This window comes from Ursus arctos, unplaced genomic scaffold, assembly GCF_023065955.2.
Source record: "Ursus arctos isolate Adak ecotype North America unplaced genomic scaffold, UrsArc2.0 scaffold_4, whole genome shotgun sequence".
NCBI lineage: Eukaryota > Metazoa > Chordata > Mammalia > Carnivora > Ursidae > Ursus > Ursus arctos.
Window position 1 is genome coordinate 48,961,272 of NW_026623056.1, and position 26,266 is coordinate 48,987,537.

General features: G+C 39.4%; 1 protein-coding gene across 50 annotated transcripts in view; it reads left to right on the top strand.

Annotated features, from left to right (window-relative positions):
* Positions 1-1,001: 1,001 nt before the first annotated feature.
* Positions 1,002-26,266, top strand: part of ABI3BP (ABI family member 3 binding protein) — a 235,006-nt gene continuing 209,741 nt past the window's right edge. For 24 of the 50 annotated variants that reach the window (XM_026492194.4, XM_026492220.4, XM_048215237.2 and 21 more), the window contains exon 1: positions 1,003-1,201. In XM_026492194.4, coding sequence (XP_026347979.1) covers positions 1,123-1,201 — 79 coding nt within the window. In that variant the 5' untranslated portion in view covers positions 1,003-1,122. Of the gene's footprint in view, positions 1,202-26,266 lie in introns of all 50 variants that reach the window. The other 26 variants (XM_026492292.4, XM_048215239.2, XM_057306716.1 and 23 more) reach the window with 3 other exon arrangements.

Sequence of the window (26,266 nt, forward strand, 5' to 3'; positions counted from 1 at the left end):
GACGGCACTATGACCTCAAGCCTTTCACTTAACCTCTCTATGCCCCGGTTCTCTGTCAGGAAAATGCGGGTGATGACAATGCCTGCCTGCTAGGTTTTTTTGGGGAAGTGACGGGTTAATATATGTGAATTGATCAGATCAGTGCCTCGCAAGGAGCAAGCCCTTGAATTTACACAACGTTGATGAGATAGAGATGGAGAAATTTGCTCAAAAGCACAGAGCATCCAAGTTTAAATTGCCGTCAGTTCTGTTCCAGAGCCCACCCAAATGATTAACCATTCGAATACCTTGGCCTGGTCAGGAGGCTTAACCTCTCTGAGCCTCAGTTTTTCTCACTCATAAAATGGGAATAATGCTAGGTCTCCTGTCTAGTCACTCTGAGGATTAAAATGCAATCATATAGGTAAGGGCACTATTCCAGAGCCTGGCCCGGAGCCTGGGATCGTTTAGTAATAGTGATTTCTCCATTTCTACATCCACGTCTCTAGAATATATGTGTGTATGTATCTGTGTGTGTATATACACTTGAATACATATGCGTGTTATGTATAATGAATTGCTATGGAACCAATGACTTACTTTTAAAAGTTTCTCATGATATTGGAACTTCAGAATGGTTCAAAGTATACTTTTATGAGTTTACTCCCATTTAAAAGAAGAATTGGATTGTTTTACTAGATAATTAAAAACAGTTTCCTTCTTAATAAGGTTTTATTCTGTTCCAATGGTTTGGGGTATGCCTTTTCTGGATTTTTAAAAGTAGTTCATCGAATGGCTAAGAGTTGCCTAAATACTTTTTCTTTCACAAATACAGAGTGACCAAAATTTCAATTTTCATACCACAGAGAGAAGGGACAGTTAGAAACTAGCAGAGAGAAATGTGATGGTATGTTTTTTGCTGTTGTGCCTTCTTCTTCTTCTTCTTCTTCTTCTTTTTTTTTTTTTTGGTGTGTGTGGGAAAGGGTGTGATGTCATTTTGTCTCCACCCCCTGTGAGTAAGCCCACAGCAGAGCGAAGTGCAGCCGCCCGCCTCTGTCACTGGGAGACACTCCAGTTAAATGCAGCTCCAGGGTTGCGGGACACCCACCAGCATCACTCCCCGTGTGAGGTGGCAAATGCAACATGCTCTCCAGCTTGGGGTGTCTACTTCTCTGTGGGAGTATTGCACTAACCCTGGGAAATGCACAGAAATTGCCAAAAGGCAAGTAGCTCTGCTGTTTTGTGTTTTAAAAAATAGTTTTTAAAAAGATACTAGTTTTTAAATGTTGATATTAAATGCGATCTACTTTACCAGATCGGGGGTGGGGGGGGGGTACAGTTATTCTGTGGAGAGTCGAAGTTTAGATGTGATGAAGGAGTTGCTTAAACTTTTACTTTTTTTCCCCCTCTGGTTTTTACTTTTCAATTGGATCTCTTTGATGCAAAAAAGAAGACCAACTTCTTAGGTTTAACAGATGTTCACAGTAGCCTGAATGCTATAGATTCAAACTATAGTATTTGTATATTGAGTCGTATGTAGATGGGTATGGTAGTCTTCTAAGAAGCGTTGTATGGTGTTTTTATTCCCCTTCCCAGAGACTAAACCAATACTGGCTTTAGATTTAAAAGAAGCTAATTCTGAAACTTTGGATGGTGTAAACCTCACGTGTACTTGCTAACTTGGGGGTTGAGGGATACTGGGCAGGGCACACCAAAGAGGGTCATGTGCTAATTTGTAGACACTTCTCTCCAGGGGAGTTTGGAAGAGGATTTGATCTGCTGGACGGGACACTCCCCCTTTCCCTGGCTAAATTGCTCTCATTTTAGTGTTGGTATTTTGTTTACAAATGCCATCAAAAGAAAATTAAACTTTCCAAATTTAGACGCTAAAAATCTTTTGCGCCTGTCAGCACCGCCACAAGAGCTTGCCTCTGTCCTGTCTTTAAACGTAAACATTGCATGTGTTTTTCTTGTTCCTCTGCAGAGGCACTTTCTAAGCCAACTCCAGGTCAGTGAAGGCTTTTTATGGCTGCAGGCTGTTGTAGTCGGCAGGATTATGAAAAACAGGCTGAACTTACTATACAGTTATGATGGAAAATATTGGAGGTAACGCAGAGCCACAGGCTTGTCAAAAACCTGGTGTGTCTAGAATCAGAAAGAAAGGTTGTTAGTGTCAGACTATCCAAAAGATCCTTCCTAGGTCCTCCCTTTGCATAGTTTGTTCCAAAATCATCTTGTCCCAAGTGAAAACTGTTCTCTCCTCAGTGTGGTAAGTGAAACTTGAATCTAGAATGTGAGGGCTGGAGGGTTTAGCTAGTTGATTTTTCGCTTGGTGATGTAAAAAGCAATAAAAAGGGCTGAGTAAATCTTCTTAACTCTGATCAGATAATTATGCAGAAATACATACATACATACATACATATACTATTAGATCTTTTTCTTCTATTAAGAATTTTGTTTTTTGATCATAGTGAAAGTGTTTAAGTAAATCAGTTAAGAGGCACAAGCATTGAGAATTAATTGTTCCTCCTGCTGAAATATTTAACAAGGACACATCATTTGAGAGCAGTTGGGTTTTCTCAGGCTCAATACCTACAGACGGTTTTATTTTACCTCATATTCACTTGTGTAGGGATGATAGCCATAATTTTGTTACTGCAGACTTCTGCAAATTCCAAATGCTTTAATTATCGTGTTGCAATCACTGGGTACAAATCTCTTGACACAGTTTTCCTTTATGCGTTGTGGTTAAAAAGAAAAGTTGCCCAAAATGGCCATGAAACTTTAGTTCATTGCACTTTAATTTGAAGAATTCTCATCCAGGTTTCCTTTGTAATTTTAAGAAATATCCATGGTTTTGGTAATTGTTAAAAAGCCCTGTCAAATTAAAATAATTATATTGTAAAATAATTGGCAGTCCCCTTGTCTCTGATACTATGTCTTTTCTTTATTATGGAAGCTACTGAGGCACTTTCTTTTAGCCGAAGTCACCTTTCTCAAACTGTGTTCCAAGAATAGGTGTACTGTCCTCAAAAGGGGGCTGGGCAGGCATCTGTTCTCCACCAATAATTTAAGGAGTGGTCGTGCTTTGTCTTCTTTTGGGGAGTCCCAACAGATGTGAGAATTTCACAAGGTCTGACACGCAGTAAAAAAACCTGCCCAACATTTTTAACACATTGTTTCTCAAACTCATTTGACTAAGACTCCTTTTCCTGGTGAAATAGCTGTAATATCTTGCCAGGGGCTTGTCTTTCATGGAACATATTTGGGGAAATGCTGAGCTAAACAAGAGCAAGGAGGGGAGGGGAATAAAAAGGGTTGCTCGTCTTTTTCCTTCCTACTTTCGAGTTTTTTTTATATCATCTGTGATTGAAGAAGAGGATAGAGTTTTGAAGCTGGACAGGACATTAGTGGTTAATTGAGTGGTTGCCAGACTTTTCGATTTATGAACTGGTGAAAAGACAGATATGCTTTCACTATCAGGGTTCCATTATAGAGGACGTACTTGAATTGTGTGAGATGTTCAAAGAGGAAACAAAATCCCCATTGTTCATCAACGCAAACCATTTTAGCGTATTTATAAAATAAATGAATTTATACAAATAAGTCTATTGTTTTTATTTTTCTCTTTTCACCATCAACTAAGGGAAATGTCATCACAGGCCAATATTTGAGAGCCACCGCCCTAGCTTAACTGTTTATTTTACAAATGAAGACACCCAGAGGTAGGAGGGTTAGTAACTTTCCCCCATTGATGGCAGAACCAGGACTGGATTCAAGTCAGAAATCCCCGTCCCACCCTGTTTCCTGCCTGGCGAGCAGTCTTCTCTACCCCAAACCTTTTGAGTTACATTGTGCAGTGCATGCGTGAATGCTCCCTTCTCGTGAATACAATGTTTCCTACAAATATCATAACCATTATCTTAATCTTCACATTTTCCCAAGAACATATCCTATACACACACATACACAAATTATTATATCTATATATCTGTCTGGTTGTCATATATAGTTGAGATATATATAGTTGGCTATTTATAAGAAAAATTATTTGTTAAATAAGGTATCATTTGTCCCTTGTCTTATGTCTATTTGCATACCTAGCCATATTCTTTGTTATAGAAAATAAGACATTGGAAGAGTCTTTCTTACTTTTCAAAAGCTTAGAATAAAGTTAGAGACTATTACTAATGGATCTCTTCTCCTCTCTACCACTTAATGAGTATGCGTTTTGGCAAATCATTTACCTTTTCTAAGCCTCATTTTTCTCATCTGTAAAAGGGGAATAATGATAACTATCTCATTGTGTTTTAGAATTAAATGAGATGAGCTATAATATTAATTGGGCATAGAAAAATGGATCAATATATAAAAATATACACTATAATTAGTGATCTTGTGTCCAGACTGACAGGTCTCTGGAAGGGTAATACATTTTGGCATCATGTTCTTGGCAGAAAGGTGGGGCAAAGGCCTTCAGTGTTGCTCTACAGACAGTGAGGGAAGACCTCTCCTGGGCTCTCGCCTGACCATCATCAACCAGTGTTTGATTGTCAAGACCAAACATTGCTCTTCTCTATGGAAAGCTGTACCTTTGCCTCAAGATCAGCTTTCCCCGGGGATTGGTAAGGCCTCACAGAGCTTCCTGGAGAGATCCCCTTGAACTTGTTTTTCAGGAAGAGAATTAAGCCATAACATACAGGCCCTGAGAAGAATCACCACATTGTTTTACACTTTTGAAAGCCCCTGTGCTCCAGCTACCTCTTGGAATCTTTATTCTTGGCACCGCAGAACTTTTCTTCCCCATCGCATACCAGGCTAAGATAAAAACCACAGAGAACAATACGTAGTGAAGGGAGCCAACAAAAGCTTATAGTGGGACATGAGGGGCTTGACATACCTCTCTGCAGAAACTCCTGTGTGCAGAAGATTGTCATCAGCCAGAAGGCGAAGGCTACTATTTCCCGCTAACGCTATCAGTCCTGAGGTACGTGTGAGGAAAATCACAGAGGAACATCCAAGATACAAGTGTAATGAGATAGCCTGAAGGCATAAGGCTCTTGGGCGTGACTTTTGGCATGTGGCAGAGCGAAGAGGCAGCTGGCTCTTTGCCTCAGCTTCTTACCTGACAGGGTAGAAATCACGGATTCCAAAGACAAAAAACAGGGGCAGATGGTAACAATAACAATAACTCCATAGTTATTAATAACTCTTATTAACATTTTTTGAGCTCAGATTGCCTGTGGTAATTTAGGGCTAAATATCTTTAATGTGGAAAATCTAAATTCGCAAAGCTCCCTGTTAAGCAGGTATTCTACTTTTCTTATTTTACAGAGCATAAAATGGTGTCCAGAGTGTTTAAGTGATTTGCCCAAAGTCGTACAGTCAGCAAGCGGCAAAAGACTATACCCTTAATTTCTGTGTCATATCAGTTCCCTGCTTTATGTGAAGATATGCTAATTTATTCAGGTAACAAATTATATTCCATGTATATGCAGAGCACTGAGGCTAGGAAGACACAGCTTGGTACCTGTCTTCAAGGAGCTGACCAGTTAATGGAGGAGATAGGGATGTAAAGGAACAATGACAATGGAGTGAGATTATCCTTCAATTTGGGTAAAGCTCAAAGAGATTTAAGAACAGCCAAAAGGACCCAATCCAGCCTGGAGGGATCAAGAATTAGGAGAGGGTAAGTACTTAAGTAGAGCCATGGAAGACACATATAAGTTGGGGCAAGTAGGAGGATGGCTGAGAGGTGAGGGGCCTTCCCAACGAAGGTGGCTGCATGGCCAGACCCCGGGCACCCCCCAGGTGCCTGTGCGCAGCCGGGGTTGAAGTACTCAGAGAAGAAGCCAGGACTGGGAAGTCCACACAGGATGCAACTGTGTCTTCCCTGTCTCTGTCTGCCTGACTCCCCAAGATTGATGACAAGGAGGGAATAGAAGCTTGTCTTTGGAGAGGAGGACTCCTAATGTCTTGCTCTGTAAACTTCCCCAGACACTAACCTGGGGTCTGGTTCTCACTCTCCATGGATACCTCCCAATCTCCCTTTGACAAAATTTCATGTGTCACTCCAATGGCCCAGTCCATTTCCCCAAAGGTAGCTGATACTTGTGAGGGGCTGGAGAGGATCTCTTTTAATCTTAGGGCAGGGATGTTGGGGGGGAAATAGTGCGGAGTGCAAAAGAAGCCTGGAGTGGGTGGGACTCTGCTTTTAATAAGTGGTATGTATTTATGTACTTTCACTGTAGAAGAGTACAATAGAAAAAAATGGCCCCCCTGCTAAAAGGAAACAAAAAAGTTTGAAAACCATGGGAAAATTATTTTAGCATCTTTGACAGCTCCAAAGTTTCTTGGCAGTTTTATTGATTTGTTTGTCTATTCGAGCCGTGTTTATTAAGCATCTTCTAGGTAAAACTGAATAGATAACAGCCCTTGCCATAAAAGCAACTTATATTAGGAATGTAAAAATTGATTAAATATAATTTGTTTTTATGCTGAGACTATCATGTTTAGAACTCAAGGTTTAAAAATAAAGCTCCCCTGTGTGAATGATACATTCACAGGTTTAGTTTAGTTTTGTAGACTGCTAAATCAGACTATGAGACAATGAACAGTAAGGAATTTTAGCCTCTTTCCCTCTTTTAAGTTAATGGGGCACAGGGGAACAATTGAGAATAGAAGAATTTGTCTATACCGAATCACAGAAAAGACAGCTAAAATGTTTTTGTACGTTACTGTGAGTTGACAGAAAGTTTGTCTGAGACAAAAGTAAGGTGTTTAATAAAGAGAGGGTTATTCAGGAGATGTGACTCACCTTTCTCCCTGGGTCACCATCCTCAAAGGTTTTCCTTTTATTGTTTCCTGATTGTCATTATAAAAGTAGGTATAAAAAAAAGAATGTTGAAATATATGAACTTAAAGTGATCTAAGAATAAATACAAAATTAAAATATAAATAGGATAATCTAGAGTGAGAGGTATTAGAATAGTAAAATAAAAATGTAAAAATAAATAGTATCAGCTAAAGAAAGAACATGCTAAAAATAGAAAAACAATGGTTTCAATACATACATTCTGTTAAAATCACATTTAAAGAATATGATAACAGGGGCACCAGGGTGGCTCAGTTAGTAAAGTATCCGATTCTTGATTTCAGCTCAGGTAATGATCTCAAGGTCCTGAGATCGAGTCCTACATCAGGCTCAGCACTCATCAGGGAGTCTGCTTCTCGTCTCTTCCTTTGTGTCTCCCCCCACTCATGCACTCTCTCTCAAATAAATATTTTTAAAAAAACTGCTTAATAAATACAAAGATGATAACCATATTACTCTATAGCAGGCATGGTGTTTAACGCTAAGTGTTTAGATAAATTATCTTTTTATCCTCATGTCTATTAAAGATATGTTATTATTTCTTCCATTCTACAGATGAGAAACTAAGGCTAAAAAGTTTGTTAGGTATCTACTGATGCATAACAAATTAACACGAATGCATCAGCTATAAACAAGCCACATTTATTGTCTCACAGTTGCTGTGAGGAGACTGAGTCTGGCTTAGCTGGGGCCTCTCCTTGGATGTCTTTCACAGGCTGAACAGAGAGTTGGCCAGGGCTGGGGCCTCACAAGAAGGCTGAACAGAGAGTTGGAACTTCTTGTGGTTGTTGGTAAAATTCAGTTTCTTGAGGAACACTGGCTATTGACCAGAAGTCACATCAGGTCTTTGCCACATGGGCCTTTCTATTATGGCTGCTTACTTCATCAAAGTGTACAAGCCCAGATGAATCTGCAGGCAAGAAGAAAATTATAATCTTATGTAGCCTAATCATGGAAGGGAAAGCCTATTACCTTTTCCATTGGTTAGAAGCAACTCATTTCCTGTCATATAAGGTGATTACACAAGAGAATGACTACCAGGAAACAGGGATTATTGGGGGTTATCTTAGAAACTACCCACCACAAAATGGTCAATGGCTGTCGGGGTCATGTAACTAGTAAGTGTTATAGTGCAACTATGAATAGAGGAAATGTAACTCCAGAGAATATAACGGTTTGAGCATTAGCACCCATCCTCTCCCCATAGAATTCAGCCTTCAGTGGCAGATGCCCATTAGGCTCACAGCCAGTTTGTCTCCCTGCATGGTTAGGGTCAATTCTAGGAAATTGCTGAGAATAGAGATAAATATGATAAGCACAAAGACTTAATGTAAATATTGAGGACACAGTTTTCTGTATGCAAGAGTCCAGTCAATGCCTAGATTCCTCTGCTGATTTCCTCTGTGGCACATCAAATGTGGTCAGTCCCATGTAGAAAGATATGCAAAGTAAATTCTCCCCAAATGGAAGCTCTGCTTTTCATTGTAAGACTTGGATGCCACCATCTCTCAAGCAGAAAGAGAAAACGTAAGACAAGGCAAAAATTTTCTTTAACAAAATATATAAATATTAAGAAAGTAGCCCCTATTGAGTTGATGACACAGTTTCCATAAAATATGCTTCTGAAACAGCCAGTGGGTGGATTCTCTGGTAAATGGAGGAGTTGTTATAAGGTCAAATTAAATTTGTGTTTGGAGGAAGAAAGTATACTTGTATTAGTGGATGTGATGGAGACAACTGGAGGAAACGAAGGAACTTCTTTCAGATTCTTTTTGTTATTAATAAAACAATTCTTCCATATGCTCTAGGAATCAAAACAAAATTTAGGTTGTACACAGGATATATTCTTAACATGATATCTAGAACCTTGCAGAATGTTTAATACCAAAGTATCCTGTGTGTGTGTTTTACTCTAGCCCACGGTCTCTTCTTGCGTTGGGATTACCCCAAAGGCTCAGGAGGTACATGGTAAGAAGGGTAAAGTTCATGGTCTCGGTCTATGTTGTTGAAGTTATATGGACAGGAAGACTGAATCAGGGCTCACTCTGCCACTCATGTTAGCTTGGGGTCCCCACCAAGAACCTTGCATGGTGAGAATTTTAGGGTGTTCTGTAGGTTTTCCTGATCTAACAAAACCCTGACTTGTATTCCCAGTGATTTGGATAGAAATTTGGGAACCTTAAAAGTAGCCTGAGGTTTTTAGGCTCTCTTGGTATAGCAAGCTATGAAGTCAGCTAATGTTCCTCCTTGTGGGATTCTGAAAAGAAGGTAGAAGATGTGACACCTTCATAGACGGTTCATTACTGTTCTCCAGTCACAGACTATACAACTAAAGTCAATACATTAGAAAACCAAAGCCCACCTGCTCCAAGCACCTGCTGGTCAGATTAGAAATTAGTTTTAGATAAAGTTGAGGTCCAGTTCAAGCTTCTCTGATGATATAACAATTCAATGTTTTCTTTTAAAGTGAGTTTAGCTCTTGGGGCACCAGGGTGGCTCAGTCAGTTAAGCGGGCTAACCCTTGATTTCAGCTCCCATCATGATCTCAGGGTTGTGAGATCGAGCCCCATGTCCAGCTCTGCACTCAGCATGGAGTCTGCTTGAGATTCTCTCCCGCTGCTGCTCTCCCTCTGCTCCTCTCCTGGCTCATGCTCTCTCTCTCTCTCTCAAAATAATTTTAAAAAAAAGTAAGTTTAGCTCTGAGTACGAATACGATAACATCTATCCTGATAGTTGTAACCCTCACTGCACATTAGAGTAACTGAAAGTTGTCAAAAGTATCAGTGTTGTTGTGCTTCCGTACTCAGTTATGATTTGATTGGCCCGGGGTGGGAGAGTTTTAGAAATTCCTCAGGTGGTTCCAATATGAACAGAGTTAAGAACCACCAATCTATGGTTTTGAAAGTTCATATGTGTAAGTGATTGATAAATCTTTCTGGATGAGCACTGAGTAAAATTTAAAAGTTAGAAGTAAAGCATTTTGCTATTTCAGTTTTAACATCAATTCAAAGATGATTTTTATTTTTTTGCTGCTTTGTTCTACAATTTTAAAGCCTTATTTGGAAATTTTTTGAGACTCCCTTCTCAGACTACATAGAATAAGGAAATGTTTAAAACTGAGATTAACATTTGTTTTTGGCATTAGAAAATAAGTGCTAATCTCTACTTTTATAAAATCTCAGAAACTAGATCTGAGAAACTATGGTTGATTGTGTTTTTCAGGACTGGACTTAAGTTTATTCATTCTGTTATTCAGTTAGCATTTAAAAAAAATCAATATTAGGATTACAAAGATGAGTAAGACATTTCCTGCCTTCAAGGAGTTTGAGAAAGTTATATTAAAATTATTTGGCCACAGGGGCACCTGGGTGGCTCAGTCAGTTAAGCATCTGCCTTCAGTTCAGGTCAAGTTCCTGGAGTTCCGGGATCAAGTCCCGCATCGGGCTCCCTGCTCAGCAAAGAGCTGCTCCTCTCTCTGCCCCTCACCCTGCTCGTGCTCTCCCTCTCTCTCTCAAATAAATACAATCTTTAAAAAAAAAACAAAAAACAAAACTATTTGGCCACAGAAAAGTATTTTTTTTCTTTTAGATGAAACTTTGTGTCTTAATTCTTTATCCTTATTTAGCAAAAATTTGTAAGAGTATGCTATTCCATTATACATATATGAAAAAATGAATTAATGTAATATATTAAGAAAAACAAAGAAAGCACTCCATGATCCTAGTTAATGCAAAATACAGGAGTTAAGCAAGTGTACAGTGAATTTCCCTATTAGAAGGTCCAAGTTTTATGAATCACCTTTGGAAATGGTTCCTTTAATTGTGCATGTTTACCGAATACATTCCAGCTTATCTTCTGTTTTATGTTAAGGATACTTTGTGGGCACCTAGGTTGGTTTATAATATTTGACATGTATTCTACTGAATTTCTAATAAAACCAAAGGTCTCTCCTCTCTGAGTGGAGAATAAACCCTCGCTAACAAAGCTCGGATATTTTGCTTCGGACAAGATCCCAAATAGAGTCGCAGATTTCCTTTCTCCTTAAATGCCATTCTTTGATTCTTCCATTCTGTTAACGGATAAGAAAACATTCCGGTTTTCCAAGACCCTGCTGGGAGTCCGCGGTGCACCCGTGTGCCTGCGAGCCCTCGCAGGCCTTCCTCTCCGGAGAGCGGCAGATGCTGTCGCTGGAGGAGGAGTTTGGGGCAGCTGCCAATGTCAGGCCGGCAGAGAACGCTGGGATTCAGTCCTGTTACAGATATGCCAGCAGGGGATACGGGACAGAATTTTCTTTTCCTTTCACTTTCCCAGACGGAGTGAAAAGCTCTCTAAGTGGTAAGGGTAGGACAAGGTATCAGATGATCTGAAGGACAGCCCCTCTTTCCCTCTCTGGCTCATCCTCTTCAAACACCCCAATGATCCTGTTGTCACAGAAGAATTCCCTAATTACTCATATTTTTACCAGAATTAGAAGGAAAATGAGGCTGGCCATGTTCTTCCGTGGAGGTTTAATCTGGAGTTTCATCGTGAACTGAAATGGCAAGTATTGGAAAATAGCAACAGGGGCTAGTGGGCGAGGTGCAGGAGTAAATGCGAGTCTGGGCAAGTGACCTGACCTCGCTGAAATCAGAGCTGCTTCCCTGAGAAAAGGGTATAATAAAAACAACAGTTCTCTTTCTAGCTTCCACTAATAAATAATAGTACGATGACTTTAACTGGTTGGTTTTTGTTTTGTTTTGTTTTATTTTATTTATTTTTAATTTTCTTTCTTTTTCTTTTCTTTCTTTCTTCTTTTTCTTTCTTCCTCCTTTTCTTTTTCTTTTTCTTTCTCTTTCTCTTTCTCTTTTTCTTTTTCTTTTTCTTTTTCCTTTTCTTTTTCTTTCCCTAAGTAAGAGGGGCTGTGAAGGGGCACCTGGGCGGCTCAGTCTGTTAAGCGTCTGCCTTTGGCTCTGGTCATGATCTGAGGGTCCTGGAATCGAGGCCTGTATGGGGCTCCCCGCCTGCCTGCTGCTCACTCCGCGCCTGCTCACCCCGCTCGTGCTCTCTCACACTATCTCTCTCTCTCAAAAAAAAAAAAAAAAAAAAAAGGAGAGAGAGAGGAGGTGTGAAGACCAGATGCGTTTTTGAAAATCCTCCCCCTGCCGAGGCAGCTAGAGGAAGACTCTCCTGGACCGTTCCTGAAAGGACGTGGAGCTACCAGAGTGCTCCGCGGCTGGTTGGCAGAGCTGCCTGAACCGGGCCCGTCGTGGGTCAGCCGCACAGTGACTCGGGGCCTGAGGAGAAGACCCACGGATTCCTGAAGCATGTGGATTTTTTAAGCATAATTCTTGCCATCAGCATCTGCTCCTGTTCCTTTGTCCAGTGCTCTGCAGGGGTTTGGAAATTTTACCTTTTATCCTGAAAGATCTGGGAGCACGAGTTGTGGTCGTTGGTCAGTTTTATCCCCACATATCCCTGGGATGCGGTTCTGCGTGGCTTGAACGTCCCCTGGCTGCGTGCGACGCTCTGTCTAGCCGACTCTCAGGGACTGCGCTGGTCGGATGAGCCACCCAATGGGACTTTTTTCCCTGCCCTCTCTTTTTGTTCCTAATCTTCCTTTCCTTTCACCCTCCTTCTCTCTTCCTTTTCCTCCTACTTCCCTCCTTTCCGCTTTCTCCCTCTGTCAATGCCAAAGGAATCCTCAGAACATTCTCCTGGCTTCCATCCCCAGCCTGTTCTGCAGGCCACTTGGACCCTCATTTTCACCTCACAGCTGACTCTTTATCTGTTCAGATATAGCAGGAATCATCTCTTTGGAAAACAATGCACACATCATAATTTTTTCGAGGGAACAGTGAGTGTTTCTGTGTCATGCTAAATGTTCCACTTGACTGAAAATATGGCTTCCCACTCCTTCATCCTGGCATCGGCAAGCTTCTTGCAAAAAGCACAAATTTACATTCATCTGATAAGCTCTGTGCCTATCAGATTGGACAAACCGTAACTGTATATTAACACCACAGTTCATTCTTAAATGTTTTTGAAGATGGCCTAAGTTATTACATCTCTTGAATTATGGCAACAACATATGCAAGATAAAAGCCAGATACCACAGTGATATTTTGTAAGTTCACTTTTCTATTTATTCCTTGATTTTTGTTCCATTGTAGTTGTTGGGGTTTGATGCTTTGAAGAACTTGCTGAGAACTTTGCAGTTTTCCAGGGGCTCATTGAATTAGATCTTAAGCTCAAACGCCATGTTTCTCTTCATTTCACTGGTAGCCAACATTTCCTTGAAACCGAGTTTCTGTCTCAAATGTCCCCATAACATGTGATCTTCAAATTGGCAACTGGATCACAGTTGCAGGCATTTAATACCATTTCAATGTGCCAGTCTCCCTCTTTGATCTCTGTTTCTCCGGCTCCCCCTTTGCTTTGCTATACTCACAGATGCCTTCCAAATCTTTCTCTCTTTCCAGCCTCCTCTTTTCTGCTTTCATGTCTTTTTCAAGTTCTAACCCTTGTGCTGGAAGAACTCCAGTATCTCCACCACAGAAACTTTATATATTCTATTGGCTTCTAGACCTTTTCAACAATGACCTACAGTAATAATGACTAGTGAAAAAATAGATTTCCAGATCCAGGTGTGGGTGCTTACACACGTGTGTGCCATGCTCCATTATTGCTCTGGTTCTCCTTGAGATGCTAACCAAAAACCAATAAATATGAAATAGATGAAAGAGCTAGAAATGAGTTACAGTTGGTGTGGTGCACCACTGATTTTTGACTGATGAACCTACTGGTATTATGTGGTTTAGGGTTTTGCTCTTATGCGGAACAATCTAGTTGAAAAATCTTTATAAACAGTCTTTCACTGGAACAAGTGATTATTTTTATTATCCTGTTTTGGAAAACAGTAACTCAAATTTTAAATATTGATACTACAACTCAATCTCCAGAAAGACTAATTAAAAATATCCTTAAGTCACTTAAGGAAGTAACAGTACTTCACACTCCTTGTTAGTCAAAATTCCTTCTCCACATACTCTTGGCAAGAAATCTCACTTTCACAATTTTTCACCAATGTGTCATGCTTTTTCAAATACTTTCAGGTGCCTTTCTCAGCTCTTTACAAAGAACACAATTTAATTTTATAATCCCCTAAATTTGTCAGCTGAATTGCATTATATAACACTTGTTCTTAATTGGCCATTTATTCCAAGCATCTGTTTTCACTTATGTCAGAAAATTAAGACAACACGTATTTACTGTAGTGTTTTCCAAAGTCATCATAACCCATGCTCACATGTCATCTGTAAGGTTTTTGTGGTATCCCAGAAACATCCATTTCAAACATTCCTTTTCATGGCCAGAGGTTCATAGGCCACAAAGGGACCACAGGCATTAACACTAAATAAACTTCCTGTAAATTATATTATCAAATAATTTAAAAGGCATTAAAGGATAAGCATTAGCAATGTCAAGATCTTTTTAGGGGTATTTCTTTCTAGGCACTTTTCTTATTTTGTTTCTTTCTTTTCTTTCTCTTTCTTTCTCTCTTTTCTTTCTCTTCTTTCTTTCTTTCTTTCTTTCTTTCTTTCTTTCTTTCTTTCTTTCTTTCTTTCTTTCTTTCTTTCTTTCAGGGGAGGAACAGTTACCTCCATTTATCTGCTTTGAAACTAAAGTCTCTCTCCCACCTACTCTTCTTCCTTTATGGTACTTGCGTCCTACATCCATCCACAAGCTTTGGTTGTGGAAGATGGGAAAGGAAAATAAACCTATGAATTTTGTTTTATTGAGCCACAGCTGTTTAACAAACCTAGAGATAATAAGTCTCAGACTGTATTGAGGAGCAAGGAATCACTAAGAGCAGTGGTCTTCAAGCTTGAGAGAGTAGCAGAATCATCAAGAGGGCTTATTAAACCTCAGAGAGCTGGACACCATCCCCAGAGTTTCTGACTCAGTAGATCGGAGATGAGGTGGCCCAGAGAATCTGCATTTCTCACAAGCTTCCAGGTGCTGCTGGTGCTGCTGGCCCTGGGACCACAGTTTTGCAAACCACTGACTTAGTGAATCTGTTAAGTATGCAGAGCCCTACCTTCCCCATCGCCCGCCTTCCATGCCTCCTACCCCTTACTACACTCATATCGCATCTGCGTGTTTGGCAGCTATCACTGCTGATTCTGGTGAGATTAATTGTGTATAGAGAAATAATGCTGATCTTTTTATATAATCAGCACCAAGTACTGAGACACTAATTCGAAGAAAGTGGTTAAGAGGAGCCTATCTAGCTTATTATAGCTCTATAAACTTGGAGAACCCATAGTTTCCATTGTTCAGTATAGGATACATGTCTGCAGAAAAAAAATTAAGCTTGAGATGGTAAGTTCACCACTAGTTCTTGTGATGAATTTCTATCTGCCTTTATACCTAGAAACTACCTTTTTCCATACCTGGCTGGAGCTCTGAGCAGCATTCGCCATTAATGTAACCTTGTTTGGTAGTGAGTAATGTTTAAAACTGGGGCTGCAAGGTTTTTGGTGACATTATGAGATATTAGTGAGAGTCATTCCCTTGTGTATATATATGTTAAAGTTGATGCTTAATATTAGCCTGATGCATCTGTTAAGTGTAACCCAAACTCAAGAAATCCTACTATAGTATAAACAATTTACTTTACCAGGTCAATCAAGAAAAATAACAATTGTGAAATTGAGGATGAATTTGATCCTTTGCATAAAAGTTCTTTGTTATTTTTACTTACATAGACTGTTAGCTAGTCCCTCGGCAAATACTGGACATAAGCCTATTAATGAGCATTAGCTATGACATTTGTATTTGGCGGCCAGCTGAAAACACTGTGTAGGTTAGAATTTCTTGTCTTAGCTCTGTGAGTCCGTAAAGCTCTTGAAGTTGTATGTAAAGTAGTGTACTTGTATGTACGTTTTGGAGGGTATTACCCCTGAGGTATTGAGATTCTCAAAGATGTGCAGAAGCCAATAAAAGTTAAGAGCCATATGTCTAAATAGATGCCTTTTACTAAGTTAGAATTAGGATGTATCAAGTAAGTGGCTAGAAGGATTACCACTATGTGCATAGAACACGAAGAAAGGGCTTTGAGATGGTTCATGAAAATCTCAAACCACAACTAAGATGTGAACAGTTTGTTTCATGTTGTTGGTTTTGTTGTGGTGCAAAAAATTTAAATGTGGAAGTATATATAGTATTCAAATGACCCTCAATGGTCCTCCTTGTCTGGTATTCAGCCTTTGCAGAGTCCCCTTGCACACTGAAGCATGGCTGGTTGTGTTCCATTAGCATACAGAGGAAGTGAAATGAAGACATGTGACTTCTGAGGCTACGTAATAAAAAACATTGCAGTTCATACCTTGCTCTTGATCTTGGATCACTCAATCTGGAGAAGTCTTGTGGAGAGGTCCGCATGGTGAGAAGCTGAGACTTCTTCCTCCTCAAAGCCAGCATTAATTTGCTAGCCATATGAATGCACCATTTTCAAAGTGCATCCTCCAACCCCAGTCAAGCCTTCAGATGATTGCAGTTCTGGTCAATATCTTGATTGCGTCTCATAGAGATTCTGAATTGTAACTATCTTAGCCAACCTGTTCCCAAGTTCCTTCCTGATCCATAGCAACTGTGTGCATAATAAATGCTTATTGTTGCTTAAGTCTCTAAGCTTTGGGTTAATTTATAATGTAACAACAGATAATTAATACAGAGGGTGCTTTTTTACTGTAATTTAAAGGATGATTTCAGTGGAGTAAAAATAGAATAAAAAATACAGGTAATTTTATTTATTGGCATATAGCTTTGATAGGCAAAAGATAAGTGGAAATAAATTCTGGAGGATAATTTTTGGATCCATTACAAAAACCTGAGCATAAATGTTGACCAAAGAGTGAGTGGAAACAATACGTGAACAAATATCCTTCTAAAGTAATCACAGAAAATGTTTGATAGTTTAGAGCAGTTTAAAGACCATGTCTTCCGAGGACTTAATTGATGGCCTTGACTTTCATTCCAGAGGCCATTTCAGGACTGGCCCAAGGCTAAGGGTGAGTCTCTATTGGACATGCTATCATTTAGGAAAGTCGACCTGTGCCCAGGAGAGCTTAAAGAGAACCAGATCAAGATCCACCCTGTAGCTGACTGACATCCCTGAATTCCCCTGAGGAACAAATGGGCCTCCTGGGACAAACTTGGATCAGGCCAGGCTCTTATCTCGTTAGCCTTTGGCCTTGGCTTTGACCTCATGCTAAAGTTTATGCCATAGCATTCTTCATTAATTATATCTCTGAGGTAGGCATTTGTGAAATTTCTTGTCTCTCATAGAAAAACATTTTATAAGCACCCGACTAACGTTAGGAGGAATAAAGATATAAAGAGAATAATGGTTACCGTTCCTGTGGAGTTTATATCCTAGAAAAAGAAATAGATGAACTAAACAGGACACTACAATGTAATAAATATTCTAGTTATATCTTACCTCTAGTGTGCTACATTAATGAATGTGATTAGTGCTTTAAGCTGAACTCATTTGCTCCCTTCAAAAATACCATTGTTTATAAAATGATTATGAAGAAAAATCAGACACTTACCATCAGTTGCTAAGACTTTATTAACGAAGAAAGTAACAAAACATAAAACTGGGTAAGGACTTTCCATCCACTTGGCCTATTCCTTGGCCGGTCAATATCTAGGTTTCTTGGATGATACAGGTCACAAGGGATAAGGAGTCTTCCTGCTTACATCTTCTTTCCCAGACCAAATTCCAGTCTAGATCCCAAGTCTCTTTTACTAATGTGCATCATCATTCAAAGAATCACAAGGCTCCATGTGGTCTCTTGCTTTCATGCAGGTTCAAGGCACCATGGACTTGACCTTCCCTGAGCGTCTTATCACAGTTGCCAAGGAAGGGCTGTTTTATCAGTAAAAACAGCTCATATCCTACCACTCCTTTATCCACAGTTGATGAACACACCTAATTAAGCAAAACATTCAGGCTTTTGAAGCAGGCTCTACTTGTGAGGGATGCTGTGGCAAAGAAAAAAGTCAGGGAAGGCCAAGAAACTGAGTCAAATCTGAAACCATCCTCCAAATAGGCAGCGTGCCACTAGAAGAGTCACAACTGTGACTAGAGATCAACTGTTTTAGAATCCTTATCCCAGTCTGTCCTTGGAAATGAAGGACCCTTCATCCTCCAAGGCAGCAGTGGCCTCAGTCCTAAGTGACTTTGCTCCTTGGACTTATGTATTGCTTTTAGGTTCTGTTTGTCATCTTGCTTTACTGTTTTATTACAGTATAACAAAAGAGGAGATTAACTTCCAATGATTAAAGGCTTTTATCTCATTCAAATGTAAATATTTTTTCTTTCTCAGTATCTTTCTCTTTTTCTAACATAACGTGATTATAACCATATTCTTTAAGAAATTCTCTGTACTGTTGACTAATTAAGTAATCTTCAGGTAACTATATTAAAAGTAACTAACTTCTGATCAAAGCAAAGAAATAGTTTGCCTAGACTGTCTGCAAACAACTTGCCTATTGTATCTTAGAGAAAGAGAATCTTAAATAGCGTCTTGGGCAGGTTTTCAGGGTCCTGGGATCGAGCCCCGTGTTGGGTTCTGCACTCGGTGCAGAGTCTGCTTGGGATTCTCTCTCTCCCTCTCCCTCCCCCTGCTCACACACACTCGCATTCTCTCTCTCTTAAATAAATAAATAAATAAAATCTTTTTTTAAAAAAGAAAATATTCTTTTGTAGTTACAGCTTAATCTAGAGGATAGGCAACTTTCCTCTTTCCTTCAAAATTTAAACACACTATGAAAGATGTCTCTATTTCCTATTTCTCTACCCTTGTTTCATCCAATCTGATAAACTTTGGTATTTTGTCAACTTCAGTCAAGATATAAAACATTTTTATCACCCCAGAAAATTCCATCGTGCTCCTTCATAGTCAGTCTCTTCTCCCTACTCCCAGCTTTGGACAACCACTGATCTGATTCTGTCTCCACAGTTTTGCCCTTTCAGAATGTCCTATAAGAGAAGCATATATTATGTAGACTTTTTGTCTGGATTTTTTCACTTAGCACAGTGCTTTCATGATACATCCACATTGCTGAGGTGTTAGTAGTTCTTTTTATTGGTTGAGTAGGATTCCATTATATGGCTGTACCACTATTTGTTTACTCACCAATTGATGGGTTTCTGGGTTGTTTCTAGTTTGGGGCAATTATGAATAAAACAGCTATAAACATTTGCTTACAGTCTTTGTGTGAACATATACTTTCATTTCTCTTGGGTAAATATCTAGGAGTAGGATTACTTTGTCAGATATTCAGTATATGCTTAACTTTATGAGAAATGCCAAACTGTTTTCAATGTAGCTATACACTTTTCATAGCAAACTATGAAGATTTCAGTTGTTCCATATCCTTGCTATAGCTTGGTATTACCATTTTTTTTTCTTCTTTAATTTTAGCTGTTCTAATAGGAAAGAGTCAGATAAGTTTTGAATTTTTACCTCTGCTCCTTAGAGACTTGTTCATACTGTTAGGCATTTTTCTTGGGGAAAAAAATGAGATCAGTTTTCTTAGAAACCACCATCTTTTCTAAAAGATAATAGGTAAATAAATTTGCTGAATCCACAGATTTCTTATTAGATAAGGTAAAATATGGGAATTGGCTATATTTGCCTGGCACAGAGGAAACATTCAATGACATCTAATCTTATCTCCTTCCCTCCCTGTATCTTCTATTCATGAATCATCATAACTCAAACATTAAAATTACACCACTTAAGTTGAGCTGTCATGTAGTCTTTGCCCCTTTCAGCTTCAAAATTCAATTTCAGCTGTTTTTCATATTTTATTTAAAGACTGTATGTATTTATTCATTTGTGAGAAGAGAGAGAGGCAGGGGGGCGGGGAGAAAGAGGGGAAAAGAATTTCAAGTAGACTCTGCACTGAGCATAGAGCCCAACACAGGGCTTGATCTCATGACCCTGAGATCATGACCTGAGCAGAAGACAAGAGTCAGATGCTTAACCAACTGAGCCATTCAGGGGCCCCTTTCATATTTTAAAAGACACACTTTGAAAGAGAGTGCTGTGGACAAGAGAATGCTGAGCAAATCTAGGCATCCCATGTAATGTGTAAAGGAAAGCCTTCTCTGTATCCATAACTAAGGTGTGATTGGAGAAAGGGGATATTAGGCAGAAGAATGATCATCGGACTTGGAAATAATCCACCTCAATTTTAGTCTTTACCCTGCTTCTAACTGGATGGGTAACATTGAATGAAATCATTTAGTCTGTCTGGATCTTATTTTTCTCGCCATAAACCACGGACCACAATACAGTTGATTCTCATTACTCACAGTAGTTATGTTCTATGAAGTTGCTACAAACACTTTATTAGCAAACATTGAGCTATTCCTTTTAGGGGAAATGCAAGGTTAGGTTCCTGAGAATCTCTGATCACATTTTTGTCAGCCAATCAATATATAACCTTGTTTTTCATATGTTTCTATTTAAAGACAGCTAATTTAATATATGTTGTTGATTCATTAGCATTGAACTCAAGCCCACGGCACTGTAGCTCATGCCCAAACAGAACTTATCTGATACACATATTTTATACTCTGTAAGGCCACAGGACAGCCCTTCAACACTCTACCTGGGGGCCATTTTCAACAGTGAAATCAGCAATAAAAAGCACAAACATGGAAAAAACATAGCACTAAACAGTGTAAAGGACGCTTGTTTATGGTCTGAGAGCGGAAACAAGGAGGCAGACTGCTGCCCTGTTCAGCCTCAGCTGGAAATATGCACATAAGGAAGCTCAAAATTTTTACTACTCTCTGCATGTCCACAAATGACCACAAAAGTGCTGTAGGTATTTATTTTGGGGTTGCAAATAAATTTTAGTGAGTAGGGAAAATTCACAGAGTGTGCTAATAATAAAGGCTGATTGACTATATTCTCTACTCCTATTCCACAGCGTGGATCATGTATATTGTTTCAGTGAATGGTCATGGCGATGCCGTAACTATGGTTGAGCATGAGTGTTTTCTCCAGTCGAGGCCTAAAAAATCTAGCATTTATAAGGAAAAAGAAGAAATCTTAATACTGAAGTATCTCACTGGGCCTCAAACACTGTAAACAGATTAGGAAACCATAGCACCTAATGAACTTAAAAATATGCATTAACATATGAAGATAACATCGTGCTGAAGAGCCTTGACTGGCTAAAGAATAACTCCATTGTCTGATTTCTTGAAGGTGGGTGAGGGCTTGTTGGAACCTGATGGCTTTTGTGCACATTTGCAGCTGCCTTGTGGGATCCTTTTAAAACTAAGTGGTCATCCCTCATTTGTCCTCTTGGTCCAGAGAGTCGTTTTCACATCTCAAAGGTGTTTTATACGTATTTGCCGTTCATTTGTGAATTCCCTTCAGTACACATAGATTTTTTTCACACAAAAATTTGATGTTGCTTACTTTAATTTCTATGGTGTGAGTTTCATTTTCTAAAATGTAATACAGATGTTGTTTTAATGGCAGTGCTGGCTCTGTCAAATCAAGGAAACTCTAACTACATGGATGCACTGAGCTACTGAGGTGAAATTACAGGCTTGCAGAAATGTGTTTGTGGGAATCTGGTGCTTAAGGGAATGACATTCCATTCCCAGTTGCCCTCCTTTCTACCTTTTTTTGGAAGGCACACCCTTCTCAGCCCACATTTCTATGATTCCTTCGCTGACAAAGTGCTAGCTGATTTGATTGGCAAGAACCCTCACACCTCTTTTCTGTTTTAATTTCCATTTTAAAAATCTATTTTTAATGACCTTGTTCTTGATCCACTCATTTTTTAAAAAACCTGTGGTTTTGTCGGGAAGAAGACAAACACGTTGATAAGCAGATGAATGAAATTCAACTTCCATTAACGTCTGTTAAACTTCTATATATCAAGCGCTGTACTTGTCAGTTATTTCCATTTTTATTGTGTGTTAAAATCCTATGTAAAGCAGTTTTAAAAACTGGGTTAGGGAATCCAGAATGGGCGGTAGGCATCAACATGTCTGGGACCCACCCACATTCTTGGTGTTCTCCTCTTCGGAACTCGATACCTAAAGACTTCTATTGCCCCACTCCACACTTGCCTTCTCTTTGCAATGCTTTCCCCTCCAGACTATCTCATCTGTAAAAATTTCTCTAGTCACTGCCCCTACTGCTAGCCTACTCTTTGAAAATACTCTCATATTCTCATTCATAATAAGGTCTTAATGGCTGGTAACAGCTAAATGTCTTAGTTCTCTGAAACATTTGGCTTTTATCTAAAGATGCTTGTGTGAATGAAGCTTTAGTTCAAGAGAATCTATCTTCTCTAATGGGAAGATTTCCACCAAGAAGGATTTGAGGGGAAGAATTTGTTAAAGCATGAGAGCCCTCCTTACGTCTCTCAAATCGTGTTAGATAAGCAACCTATTCTGTTTACACGTTCAATGTGCCTTGGAAAAGGTACCAAGTAATACCTTCACTGTAGAAAGTCCTGACTGTAGGACAATGTTTGCAGGGGACTTGCCAGGCATGTTGGGAGAAGGCTGTTTATTTAACCCACAAAATGGTATCAGCAACCACCAAAATTCCTTGAAGCAGTTACAATTACCAAAAAAGCAGATTTAATGTCTCTTTGTTTGATGAACTCCTTGGAGTAACTCACTTTTTACGTTAGGATTCAAAAGGAAAACTCTTGGCCTGGAGCATGTGACATGAGCACCTGTGATGGGCCATCTCCCAGTCGTTTTGTTTGGGTCTGGAAATGGAGAATTACTTACTAACAGGACGGACTTCACAGCCCTCCCAATCTCCTTTGTCCACTTGTATTCATCCACCTCCCCCATTCCCTACAGAGGGAGAGCAATGCTACAGGTACAGAAAAAAGGTTTCAGCACAAAGTCCTGAAAGGCACTGCTCTAGGAGGGCAGGATAACAAGCTAAGAGCTCAGGAGCCCTCAGCCCTGAGGAGAGGGAGGCAAGAGGGGCCATGTAGGAGCACCTGGAAGGCACAGATGAGTGAGGTCTAGTCACGTGAAAGTCTGGGCACTCTGAGTGAGAACAAGTAAATTTAATAAAAGTTGCTGGACTCCAAGTTCTTAGGTTCTTTTAAACATTTGAGAGAGGCAATGTTAAGACCCGAAATCCCAATCTGGGTCCGTATATCTCTAAATGTGACTCTACTCTGCAAGTGGATGCCTGAGTCAGGCTTCTTGTGTTTGGTCATATTTTTTGATGGGTTCACTTTGGAAGGAGCTATAATTACTTCCCCACATGTCCAACTGGACATGTCACTTTTGACAGAAGCAAAGACCAACACATGTCAAAGCCAAATTGATGCTTCTGATTTTTGCCACTGAGCATTGTTATGGAATAAGAAGCCCAATTTCTGCTTCAAATCAGTAAGAATTCATTCAACAGATACTTATTAATTGCCTTCTGTAGCCTAAGCACTATCGGAGAATGGGTATGATTAAGAGTGCTCTTCGCATTTTTTATGACATAGACTTAAACAGCTACAGAAGCTGTTGGTCATCCAGGTGTGTGGCCATAAGGGAATTCAGCGACTTTGGAAATTGACAGGGTTTGGCTGGATCTGTACTGGGAACACCCATGCAAGTACTCTATTGAAAGAAATGCAGTAACTCCTTATGTAATATGAAGCTTGTAAGTAAAGACCAATTAATAATCATTTAATTTCAAGAATATTTGTAATATAGCTTTTTGTTTGAGGCTAACTTTGCATGAGCAGGGGGAAAAAAGTATATTTTTTTAAAAAGATGTATTTTTAAAAAAAAATCTTTAAAAAATATTTCCTTTGCTGAGATTATTGGGGATTTCCTCTGACTTTTGGCAAATGGTTTACAAAAATGAGTTAACACCCTCAAATGTAGACACTTCCTACTCCACCCTGAGTCTGTCCCAGCAAAACCCATTCTTCTTTTTCAAAAAAGCATTTTTTTTCCCTTCTTGACAACATAGATCTGCTTTTCTGTCTGTTTTAAGCTATGCCTTGAGATGTGAAGATACGAGAGTTTCTCTGCCTTTCTTTTCAAATGCACATTCTTGGGACAAGTTGCTGTTCTGAGTACAGCTTTTATTATATATTGTGATTGCTGGAGAATTTTGTTTTTAAGTTTATAGTAAAATCCAGAGTCAAGGATCTGCTGCTGGCCATGCTTACTGAGTGCACCCGTCTCTTTCGTACTTGGCTTTTATTCTCTGTGCACGGGGCAGCATGGGGGGTCTGCCAAGGGGCTGATTGGTAGTCAGGAATGTTCCAGTTCTGGCAGAGCCACTTGTTAGCTCTAGAGCCCTACGTTAGTCACCTAACCTCACTTGGCCTCAGTTATCTCAGTTTTTAAATGAAGAATATGTTCTACAATCTCACAACTCCTTTCTATCTCTAAAATTCAGGGTGGTACACTCTGTAAGTAAGATTGGGAACTGCCTCTGTGGCTCATTGCGGCTGCATGTGTGGGCGGCTTGGCTCTCACTCTGGTCTGTGACTTTCTCGCTTCGTGGTTTGCATCACTAAGGCTAAGTCTGTCTCTCTCCACCCTTCGTGTCAAACACTGGATCTGCGTAACATGAGGCACGAGTGACTCTGCTGGTGAACTGAGAATAAATAGATTACTCCTGTGAGTTTTAAAAAGCTCAGCAAATCCCAAAGGGAATTATGCATGAAGCCCATGTGTGCAGGAAAAACTCACAAAGGATAATCTATATTTCTTTTAGAGCAGCAAATTTGTGATTCTGAAATGGATCATTCAGGATTTTTTTTTCTGTTGTAAATGGGCTTCTGTGATTCAAAGCTGTCTATTTTACAAATAGAATAATAGGCTGGAAGATCTATCATATGAAGAATCTGGGTCACGTATGGCCAGATTGTTGTATTAGAACTCTCTGAGCTCACTCATGGTACTCTTTGCCCATATCCTCCACCACAATACAGCCCTATTTTGATACTAGCCCCAGACATCTGATACTTAGCCCCTTTCCAATCTTATTCATTTTAATAGATTTCAAAAAGTTATATGGCTACTAACCTGGATAACTACAGTTTTTTTCATGTGTATGAATGTACATATTTATGAATACTAGGTTAAACTGAAAAGTATTAGCTAATTGCAGATTAAAATTTTACCTTATTAAATGTTCATTGAGACATTTGTATTTCTAGACTAATATAAATTAAATTTAAATGTCAACCTAGTTGCAATCATTTTACTTTATTGAACTGTTTTGCAATGATTGAAATCAGAAAATTGCATAAAGACTTGAATACATCAGCATAAAATTAGAATTGATTACTTTTATTGCATATATCTTCACAGGATAAATTGTCCTTTGTCATATTGGTGCTGCAAGAGGTGAGGAAGCCCAATATATCTGAGGCAGCATTAATCTCAAATAATATTTGGTTTAACAAAATTCCAGGGGCGCCTGGGTGGCACAGTCGTTAAGCATCTGCCTTCAGCTCAGGGCGTGATCCCGGCGTTATGGGATCGAGCCCCACATCAGTCTCCTCCACTATGAGCCTGGTTCTTCCTCTCCCACTCCCCCTGCTTGTGTTCCATCTCTTGCTGGCTGTCTCTATCTCTGTCAAATAAATAAATAAAATCTTAAAAAAAAAATTCCAATGCAACAATGATTTAATCTGTCCTTTGGAATTGATGGGAATCAAATAGGATTTGCCCCTACTGGTCATAGAGTTCAGAGTCCAAAACCCAGAAGGTACACAGTTCAAGCCCTTCCTTTCACAGATGAGAAAATTGGGGTGTAAGAACATGGTTCCTAGGTTTAACTGTGATAACACTGCTAGTCAAGAACAGAACTAGGTCTGCTGAAGTAACTTTCCTGTACCCGAGTAATCTTTAGTATTGTTAAAAACAAACAAACCTTACAGATTCTAGAGCTTCACAATTCACTGCACGTGCAACAACATTTGAGTTCCTTTTGCTCGTCATGGTGGGGGTGGAGGGACAAAGACATAGCATATGGTTTTACAGGAAGGTAATCATGAATACAAAGTCATGAAACCTGATGTCTAAAATAACAGCTTCTGTCTTGAAAGAAGAACAGCATTCTCAGACCAATCTATTCTATGTGTGATGGTTTAAGGGAGGTTATTTGAGTCTTTCCCTTCATAAAATTCCTACAGCTTAATCTGTATTGTAGTTTCATACATTTAACTAAAGAACTGTATTAACAAATTACCAACTTTTTATTTGTAATCCAACTTTGTGATCATGAAGCATCTGCCTACATTTTTGTTGTTATTTAATTATTTCACTTTAGAGCAGGGATCAGCAAACTTTTCAGGGAAGGACCAGATAGTAAACATTTTAGGCTTTGTGAGGCA